At 37.9% G+C, this 10,909-nt stretch overlaps 1 protein-coding gene across 1 annotated transcript in view; it reads right to left on the bottom strand.

Annotated features, from left to right (window-relative positions):
- Positions 1-4,614: 4,614 nt before the first annotated feature.
- The window catches only part of LOC140947609 (sushi, von Willebrand factor type A, EGF and pentraxin domain-containing protein 1-like), a 52,223-nt gene continuing 45,928 nt past the window's right edge, over positions 4,615-10,909 (bottom strand). The window contains exons 31-34 of the mRNA XM_073396758.1: positions 9,783-9,956; positions 8,183-8,518; positions 6,434-6,620; positions 4,615-4,948 (exon numbers count right to left, since the gene is read on the bottom strand). Of these exons, the coding sequence (XP_073252859.1) occupies positions 4,756-4,948; positions 6,434-6,620; positions 8,183-8,518; positions 9,783-9,956 (890 nt within the window). The 3' untranslated portion in view covers positions 4,615-4,755. The remainder of the gene's footprint in view (positions 4,949-6,433; positions 6,621-8,182; positions 8,519-9,782; positions 9,957-10,909) is intronic.

The raw sequence follows: 10,909 nt of genomic DNA, 5'->3' as shown, positions 1-10,909 counted from the left end.
TAAAAACAAAAAAGTTCAAAAAGTCGAAAAATTGACATTTTTCCAAAGGGGTTAACCCATGGTTTTTGTCCAAAAATAGCCATATTTCAATCTTTTTTTTTTAGGCAATATGGGCCAGGAAAATGTCTTTTACGATATTCTAGAAGGAAAAAACGCCTTTCTAGGCTATAAAAAAAAGTTCAAAAAGTCGAAAAATTGACCTTTTACCAAAGGGGTTAACCCATGCTTTTGGTTTGCAATTTTAGAGATGGGAAAATTTTGGATAGTTGACACTTAATCTTAATTTACCTGCCTGACAGGCATAATTTCTGAGCAAGGTAATGTACCTCAAATGTTTAGTTTTTATTATATACTGTTGTCTATATTTTTACCTTCCTTTACATTAATTTTCAGAAAGTTTTGAAGGGGCTGAAAGGAGAGTATGTAATAGATGACACTGGGGATGCGAAGGATACAGGAGCAAAAGGAAAATGTAATTAAGCTGAAGAAAACTTGAAATGGAAATAAAGATATGAAACCATGATGTTTAATATTGAATTTCTTAGGTTTCATCAAACAAAACTGTACTGATTTTATAAGGAAATTAGATTGATTTCCTTACAAGCCATAGTTTTGAACACTTGAGAAATTTGTTAAGAGAAATTTCTTAAACATGCTTACAACTACTTCTTGTCTTGTAAAACTTGTTGTGGGAATGGGTTGGGGAAACAACCTCAAGACCAACTCAAGACCTTTTTCCAATTAATTTGATGCCATAATGGTACCATTGGCTGGGCCAGCTACATGCCATTTTCAGCTGTTTGAATATGCTTTTTGCTCTTTATAATAACCTAGTGCCTTGAACTTGTATCTTGCAGCTCCCAGTTTATGGTCGGCCATTTGTTTCAAAATTATGACACGATATACGTGCTTTTTTTTGTCACGTATACTTGCGTTTTATTCCCAAGTATATGACCATTTTCTTACAAACGCGCATATATATGCGCATAATAGCAAATTGATACCTGAGGGACATTTTATGCAAGTTGAACGAGAACGAGTTAGTTAACCATGAAAATCACAATTAAAGTGGAGGAGCACTAACGAAAGAGAGGCAGGTGGAAGGCTATTAAAGTCAGTGAGAATACCAGGGAAATAAGAAAAAGCTTCGAGACTAGGAGGTTTAGAACGTGTTCGTGGAGGCGAAAAAGGTGATAATTCGCGCTCGAGAGAGAAAAGAAGAAAGGTCTCAAGGTCATGTTTCGCATTACATCAAGAGCTTATGAGTCGTGTTTTGCCTGTCGGACGCTAATTTCTAACTGAACCGATCGTTGTTTCGGTCAGCATTTGTGAAATAGCGTACAAAGTCTCTCAAGAGACAATCCACGGACTCCAACAAATCCGTTGTCGGGGAGCCAACAACCACCACTGCTGTGAGGGCAATGAATAAGAACGAAATCTTGTTCGAAATTAACGCGGGCATTGCGGCCACGCTTGATTCAAACTGAAGTTACTTTTCAGCTTCATCGTACATGAAGGGGTTTTTTGCTGACGGTATAATTCGGTGCCCCTTATACGACGACTTTCTGCGACCGCATATATCACCTGCTTGTTTGTAACACATATATATGGGCTTTTTTGTGCGCATATATATGCGCGTTTGTAAGAAAATGGTCATATACTTGGGAATAAAATGCAAGTATACGTGACAAAAAAACGCACGTATATCGTGTAGCAGGGATGATTGCAAGTATACGTGGGAAAAAACCGCACGTATCTCGTGTCATAATTTTGAAACAAATGGCCGGCCATACCAGTTCACGCAGAACATTCTAATTGTCTATTTTGAAAATAGCACCAATAACTCATGTAATATTATTTCTAAACTTATGACTCACTGGTAGACCACTGCTGCGAAAGTGGTTCGAGATAAAAAAGAAAACAGAAAAAAAAAGGAAAGCACTTAATTTGAGTGTCAATGTATTCAGCACAAACGTAATAATTGGGGACACTATTTTAAGTCTACTACCGCCATTTTATATGGTCATGCATCCGAGCCACGCAAAGGTCTAGCCATTTGCAGCAGGGCAAAGGTAATACCTTCATTTCTCAGTTATTTTAAGATCCTGAGTATTGGTCCGACCCCGGGAATTGAAATTGTGACCTCCCACTCTGCAGTCGAGCACTCTACCAACTGAGCTAATCCTACCACGGTTGAGATAAAGTTTACATAAGATAGTAGTACGGTGGAACATAGAGCCTAAATATGGGGTCGTGCAACAACAACAACAATAGAATCAGACATTAATAGAGACAGAAAGAAGGCTTGACTGAAAGTTTTCAAGAGTCCCCAAAGGATCATCTCATTTAAATTGTGGGTAGATACATTGGTTGAAGATAACTTGGATATGGAATTAAATTTTATTCATGCTAAATGCTGTAAAAGCATGGACACAAAGTGTTTTACATCTGATGCCGTTTCAGGATATTTGAACGCTCCTGATGTTACTCAGTATGTTGTAAACTGCCCCTACAGCTTGTATCTGCCACAGTGAAGCGTATTCAAAAGGCTGACAGTACTTCATGTCTTCTGTTTTGTATAGATAATGGACAAAAGCAGCGTCTACGACTTGATCCACTATCGTTTAGGACTACACCTAGGCTAGAAGTCTCTCTTGAATTGCAATGCGTGCAGTGCTACGATTCGATTAACAAGTTCTGCATCCGCTAGATAATATGCTGAGTACAGAGCTAATTCGATGACACATGTTTCACGAAGTTCAACATGGTTTAACTCATTCCCGACAGGCAGCTTCCTTCCCCAGGTACATTCAATGGGACATGTACACACTCCTGAGATGCGACGATTTGTTGGGCTGAATTAAATCCATATTTTTTGATACAATCGAAACTCGAAACTGTACTACTGACCTACGATTATAACAGGTGTACACGCAGAACGATTCCTTGAAAGAAAATTCTCCATCATCTCTAGGTATTTGATAGCACACGTTGATTAAAGAATCCCAACCTATTTCCGACCCTTTTTTTTCATTTCTTCAAGAATCTTGGCTGAAGTCGCATTCTTGGCGCCGCCATTTTGGATTTGCCATTATTTGCCAGGCGTCCTCGGCAAACTTTCCCGACAAGCTTGACAGGTGACGTCACATCCAAAATCGCCGAGGACGACTGGGAACGAGGCTGTTGATAATGCTAATAGACATGAATTTTCATATTGACGGTTCCCCTTCTTTGCAAATAAATGAAAAACAAAAATTTGACAAAACTATTTTATCTCACAGGAAAAGTTAAAGAAGAAGTCATTCTTAATCAAACAAAAACCCACTGGCCGGTCAGAATTAACTTATTCTGAAATGAAAAATGAAAGTTTTCTAACCAAAAAAAAACCCAGAGCGTGGTCAAGGGACCATTTCAAGAAGGAATGGGCGTAATGAGTCACAGGCAATGATACTTAGTGCATACCAGTTTGCAATTCCGTGAAATTATCATTATTCATTACGTCACCTTCCAGTTAGATTAAGCGACACTCTACTCGAGCAATTTTTTCCTGTTGTGATGCCGGTTAACTGTGGAATTTGCTCTTTTGGATGATGGTATTGCCTTCGCAATACGAACAAAAAACCCACTGGCCGGTCGGAATTAACTTAGTCTAAAATGAAATACGAAGTTTTCTAACCAAAAGAAGCAGCACAGCGTGGTTGATGGTACCATTTCAAGAAGGAATGGGCGAAATGAGTCACAGGAACGAAACTTAGTGCTTACCCATTTGTAATGCCGTGAAAATTATCAATATCCATTACGTCACCTTGCAGTTAGAGTAAGCGGCACTCTACTCGAGCATTATTTTTCCTGTTGTGGAGCCGGTTAACTGTGAAATTTCTTTCTTCTAGTCGACTGTATTACGAAGGTAGACTCCTAAAATGTCTATTTAACTTGCATAATTCATTTACATAAATATTTCTGCCCAACATTTGTTCTTTTACTGCTTTTGTTTAACTTTTTTTAATCAACACGTTTTCAAAATGAAAAATGCATTATTTAGGAATCCTATTTAGAGGAGAAGGGAAAATGTTCAAAGCACTAAAAGCACGTGATTGAAAATCCTCGCACTTAGCGCTCGATCTTTAAACCAGTGATTAATCGCTGCTGTTCGTGTTTTAAACATCACATACTTGCAGCATGTTCCTCGAGTAGCAGCGTGTTCCTCGAGTTCGTTCTCTTTGTCCCCAGGCCTGAAGGGCCCTACGAGCTCGACCCGCCTTCACCCCCTCTTTTAATTTTCGATGTATTTTACTTCGCATCCGTTTTTCCTCGTGCCCTTACACTGTACATTTGCCAGGACTAAAGAAGTTAAAAGAAATCGTTGCTTACTACTTTGATCGTGGCTTGATTTTATCAATAAATTAGCCATCTCGGGCGGCCAAAATTTATCTTAATACAGTAAATTGGCTGTGTGACGTTTCTTGCAGCGCTCTCTGCAATAAACAGCTACTGTTGACCAAAAAAATGACATAAAATAATCTCTACCTTGGCACGGATAGTCGCTCCATTAAAAGCTGGAAACGGATACAAGTTCATTAATACAATGAGACGAAATTAAAGCACAGAGCAGCATAAGACTCGTAAGTTTTATTTTTGTCTGCTTCCATGGCCACATATTTCCTTTTTTAATACACTTTTAATCTACACGGTAAAAATTGTGCAAAACCACACGATTTGCCTACTGAACATATTTTATTTGCCAAACGTTCCTTGTTACTTTCTCTTCTTTTTTCCATTGACGTAAGGCCAGTATTTCTGATAGATTCCGGTCCATCCTTTGTGGAAACGAGCATCTGCATTCCCCACGTTCGTTGTAAATCGAATCCAAAGATATGTGTCGGATGTGAATGAGCCGGATGGTACTACGTGGCCTCCCCATCCGTTTGTTAAGACTGATTCACCAAATCTAGGAATTAAAACAAAACATACGTATATATAAAATGAACAGAAAACTGAAACAATTACTAAAAATGAAGCACAAGGTGACAACATTTTGTTTGCAATGCAAGTTACGCGTCGTTGTTCGCTAAAAAAGAAAAGAAAATTAAGAAACAATCTGTAAATGGTAAAATCACAGATCTGTGGAAAACAAAATATGTCTTGCAATTATTTAATATCAATCGTTAAAAACAACAATGAAATTTGAGAAAACGTTAGGCTAACAGGTTTTCAAAAGGCACAATTGCAATGAAAAAGTTATAGATAGCTGCAACAATATAGATAGCCGCAAAGACACGACAACTTTCTTTGATTTACCAGACATGTTTCGACGGTACATCCATCATCTTTAGTGCTACGTTTTGTCAAATCGCCGTTGAATTTAAATCGCGCGCGATGTTTTCGTCACATTGCATTGACAATGCAAATGGTATTGCAATCTCTTTCAATCTTTTTCAAGTTTGTCCATCCGTGCTTTAGTTTGTATTTTCTGGGTCATTTATGCCTTCTTCTAACTCTTTGAGCGGTAACTTTGATGTTTCACCGAATTTGGTGGCATTTACCACTGTCTGAATGTCAAAAAATTTGGCGACACAGCTCCCTTAGGAATGACTTATCTTTGATGTATCTGTGTTTAATCGACTCGCCGAAGAATTTTTAGAACACGAACGTGGAAAGTTAATGAGCGACTGGTTAAGTTTTAAAGACTACGATCCAAAAAAACACAATTTTTAAACGGCAATATTAGCGACAATTTTGAGGATGTTTTAATAATACAAGCAACAAATCTTTAAGCACAATTTGTGGCACAGTCCTTTATCAGCCCATTAGGATTGCAGTCCGTCCACAGTCAACTTGGTTAACAAGTTGGTACGTAATCACTACCAACTATTTTTTTTTCCTACCCTTGCCCACTATTCAACTGGAATCGTTTAGCAGCGTACAAATTTACATCTAACGTGCGAAATATTCAAACGAAATCATACACTTTTAATATGTCCACTTGCATGAACACTCGATGTTGTCTGGAATCCGTTGTGTTTTACTATTCCCGCTGGAATTCCAATAGTACTGGGGACCTCAAAGTCCGACATGAATTTGTCCATTTTCACCATGTTTTATGGAGGACGTAAACAAGCCACGACAAAATTTTCTTTCTCTTTCTGAACTTGGATCAAACCCAGGAGAGTTCGCCGATATTTGACAAAGTAACTGGGTTTCAAAAATCACGATAAAGATTGAAAGAACGCGAATTCACTTTTTAAGCGACGTTTTCGCCGCCGTCACCGTCGCCGTCATCGTCGCCGTCCTCGGATCTTGAAAGGTCCCCACTGTGTTTGCACTTTCTTGATGATTACATCAAGAAAAGATGTCAAACTTTTTTAAATAAAGGTTAAATCCAAACAAACAATGACACGTTCCTGATGTTGTTTCGTAACTTGTTAGTACTCACCTTCCAGAGGTAACAATCGCAATGTCATAATTAGATTCCGTCGCGAAATCCACGAAAATAAATTCAGCAGTTTCCTTCGTGCGGTATATAAGCCACGTACAGTCGAGGTTATCTTCATAACCATTAGGAAAGCCTGGGGAGCTGATTGTACCAGTTCCGTCTTCGTATACACCGCCACAGTTTATATCTAGAAAATGGGTTAGAAACCGATTAGTTTTCTCCTCATCTGGTTGATCAGCAAGTTCATCCAGATTAATTGCGAGCTTCACTGCCAAAATAAATACATAAATAAATAGCTTTTCTCGCGTTTATCGGCAGTTTCTTTTTGTCGCAGATGGGTGCAATCACCAAATGAAGAAATACAAAAGGCTAAAAAGACACTGAGCAATACAAAAAAAAATAAATTAAAAAAAAAACAGAAGCGAGCCAACAAAAGTCTACGCAGCACCAGGAAACACCCGTTTCATCGATACCACATTCCCTATTCATCGTACACACCTTACACACCAACTCCACGGCCTCAATTGTGGTTGCCAAAGCAAAGTTAAGTTGTCCTCCTTCTTATTTAGTTCGACATCAAAGGACACAGTGCATAATGGTTAAACATTTACGAACATCCTAATTTCCTTAACAGCAGCTCATTAGCTTTAACAGTGGTTAGGATATATCTCAACTAACGAAAGCTTCTTGATTTTTTGGCCTAGTGGTTGGTCAATCAATAGGTCACGACCAGTGGAAATGGATCTTTATGTTCTTACATATAACTTCAAGCCCCAGTTGTGTAAAACGTGGCATGGGTAGCGCTATCCAGCAGATATATCACCTATTATTAAAAAATGAATCATTGGATAATGCAATTCTAGAGCTCTGATTGGCTTAATCATCATGGTATATATAGAGGATATTACACAGTGGCGCGAAGATATGAATTTTATTTTCGAGTGGCAAAACAATATTTTACGAACGAGCGCAGCAAGTGAGTAAGATATTGTTTTTGCCACGAGAAAATAAAATTCATATCTTCAAGCCGCCGTGTAATGTTCTTTTTATTATATAGACAAAAACACATCGATAAAATAATAGAGGGAAATTACCGAAATTACGTCATCGATAAACTCACGTGTGAGATTATGAAAAATAAATCACTCGGGTCCCGGATGTAGTTTTTATGAATTTTCAAGTGGTATATTTTCTAGTAAAACACTCGTGTCTATATAATAAATTGCGTTATCCATTGGATAGTCATTTATCCGGTGAATAGTGCTGAAAACTAAGTTATAGCGGAAAGACAGCACTTCATCTCCTATATTGACCCTTTTCCCTACTGCTATTTCCACCCAGTTTTCCAATAACGGAAACAAACAACCAACCACGAACCAATGGGTAATATAACTTCTGAAAGGTGTTGATGAGTACAAATTGTTTAGCATAATAGGACAACTTAAGGAATTTAAGAAGTGCTTGACAACAAACACATAAATGAAAGGCGTTTTCCCAAAGTCTGCCACAGTCTCTAAATTCATGCAACATAAACAAAATAAAAAATCAAACTCTTACAGGGATGGTCGACTATGTGTTATATAACGTAGTAGATAGAGTTGTTCTTCATTAACGGAAAAGATCTATAATTTCTAAGGCCTTTATTATGGCAAAATGTCATTTTCACTGACCATTGGTCTTCGTGGTGAATGGGAAAAACTTATTTGTGGCAACAACAATATCTAAGGGACTAAAGACATCACATCTTACCAACTTGCTTGTAGTTAAAACTGAATCCTCTCATTGCATTAGCTCCGTCGCTGATGAATCTCACCCGCAAAACATTCCCAGATGAAGTAAAAGGTGGTGGTTTGTACGTTGTTCCATCAAAAATTATGTTGGGTCTGTCGTAATGATTTGTGTCATAGATCATCAGGAAGTCCTTGCCAGTCTCCGTTTTAAATTCTGTAAAGTCAAGCCTGATTTTCTTGTTCACCGGAACTTGTATCTGCCACGTGCAGTATTCGTTGTCGTTGTAATTGGAAGGGTAATTAGATGACTTCACAGTGCCACTTGGGCCAGTCAAAAATGTACCACAGCTTGTTGCTGAAAAAAAAAAAAAGATCGATTAATTGCCGCTTAAGTATAGATGCTTCCTAAATTATCAATTAAAAATATCCGCGACAACATTAGCCACGGCCTATAGTCTTATGGACTACAGAATTGACGTTGAAACGTTGGAAAGTTTTTATTTTAATAGTTTTCTTATTTTTAGGAATAAGAAACATTGGCAAGACTTTGCATATTTCATAATGTTACAGTTCAGCATACTATGACGGTTTATTTGCCAAACACTTTGATGGCCTCACAATGTCAAATAAATGTTGTTCTACTTTAACCGCGTTGTTTTTATCCTAGTTTTTTTTTTTATAACGAAACATCATTCTTATTATAATTTTTTATAACGAAACAACCTGTTTCAAATTATAGGCTGAAAGGTTCTTGGGGACTAACTGGCAAATTTCAATGGTTCTTAGAAACCAGGCTCTTAATTAAGGGTCTTTACTGCACCAGGATATAATTATATAGTTTTCATATCACTTAAAGGTACGGTGGTCCAGAAGGATCACACATGCAAATTAAAAATGTTGCTGCAAACTAAAAATTTTACCCGCAAATTAAAAATGTTGCTGCAAGTTAAAAATAGGACATGCAAATTAAAAATTGTACATTCAAACTAAAAATATTACAAACATGAAACATGAATAGGCCGACAGCTGTAAGGCCAGGTCGCACGGCTCGGACCAGGTCCTCATCACTCATACTGCGCGCCCAGGACTTTTCATTTTTAATTTGCATCGATGTTTTCTATTTTTAATTTGCAGCACAATTTTTAGTTTGCATGTACTATATTTAATTTGCAGGTAATATTTTTTAGTTTGCATGTACAATTTTTAATTTGCATGTACTATTTTTAATTTGCAGCAACATTTTTAATGTGCATGTGTGACCCTTCTGGGTCACCGTATGAAGGGGCTCCGCCACGGCTGTATGTAAAGCCAATTTACGCGACCTTATTTGCTATGGACTTGAGAAATTACTCGTGAATGACAAAATCATAGCTTCGTGTTAGACAAATATGTCTCCCAAGCATTACATTATAAATTACAAACAACAGAAATAAACTTTGAAAAAGTGTTAATAAACAATCAAGTTTTCAAAAGTCACAGTTGCAATCCGTTTTAGTTTGCTCATCCGTGCCTTGTTTTTAATTGTTTTATATCTTCTTTTAATGCCTTGAGCGGTTATTTTTTGTTTCACTGTCTGTTGACAGTGACAGAGCTCCTTTGAGCGCCTTTCGCGTTCTTACCCTGACACGTGGGTTGACTGCCTGACCAGGTGCCATCAGCTTGACATGTTCTAAAGAGGTTACCTACAAGTCTATACTGGGGATCACATTCCAGAATGACTTGGCTTAGGTAAGTAAAAACGTCTCCGTATCTGACGCCGTTTGGTGGTCTTCCTGGATCGCCACAATTGACGACTTGAATAAAGAACAACAAATGAATGTTTGCGATTATTGAATTCAACAAGTTGAAGTTATCTTCTTCCCAATAGCTTGCGAGCAAGCTCTTTGGAGGAGGAGGAGTGTGGGGGGAGTCTCGAGAGAAAGTTTAAACGGCAAGAATTCCAAAACTCCAGTCGACGTCACTGATATAATTATCAGACACACCCTTTTTTTGTATCTAGACGTCTCGGGAAAATGAATATCCGCATCGAAAAAGTCGGTGCGAAATGCTGATTGGCGGAGATGACACTAGAAATAAGGTAGTTACCATTGGCACGTGAATTCGCGTGTTTTTCAATGTTTGTTTACATTCGCGCTCGTTTCCGATTCGCGCTGACTGGAGGAGATCTGACAGCTCAGTTGACGGGAAGCTACAGGGCAATTGGAGGCAGAATTCAATTCCCAGAGACGTAGTTGCAAGTTCTCCTTCTTTTTCCTGCCCTGCCGCCAGAGCGCCCCGGAGAGCTTGCTCGCAGGCTAATAAACTTGTCGCTATGTTTATTTGAGGAAGGAGAACTGGCCCGCTTGCCGAGACCTGGGTAGAAATGCATGATTCGAGCCAGCACCTGGGCTGGCTTAGCAATCCCTAGAATATAGTTTAAAATATGTAATAATATTATAATAATAATAATAATAATAATAATAAACCTATTAACAATTCATTTCAATTAATAATAACAATAATCCGTAATAAAAATAATTATGATAATGTATAATGTATAAATGAAAATTTTTTTACATAATTCATCTATAAATAATGAATTAATCATTTATGGTAAACGCTTAGACAAAAAAGGGAAGGTAATGGTTGTAAATTGTAGCGAGAATCCAAGTCATTGTGTTAGCTTGCGCCTGAGCTCTGAATATCCAATAGTAAGTGGGTATCTGGTGACATTCTCTTCGAATTCTTTACAAAAATTTGCCCCCAA

Source organism: Porites lutea, chromosome 9, assembly GCF_958299795.1.
Source record: "Porites lutea chromosome 9, jaPorLute2.1, whole genome shotgun sequence".
NCBI lineage: Eukaryota > Metazoa > Cnidaria > Anthozoa > Scleractinia > Poritidae > Porites > Porites lutea.
Note: the sequence above shows the minus strand (reverse complement) of the source record. Positions and strands in the feature narration are given on the sequence as shown.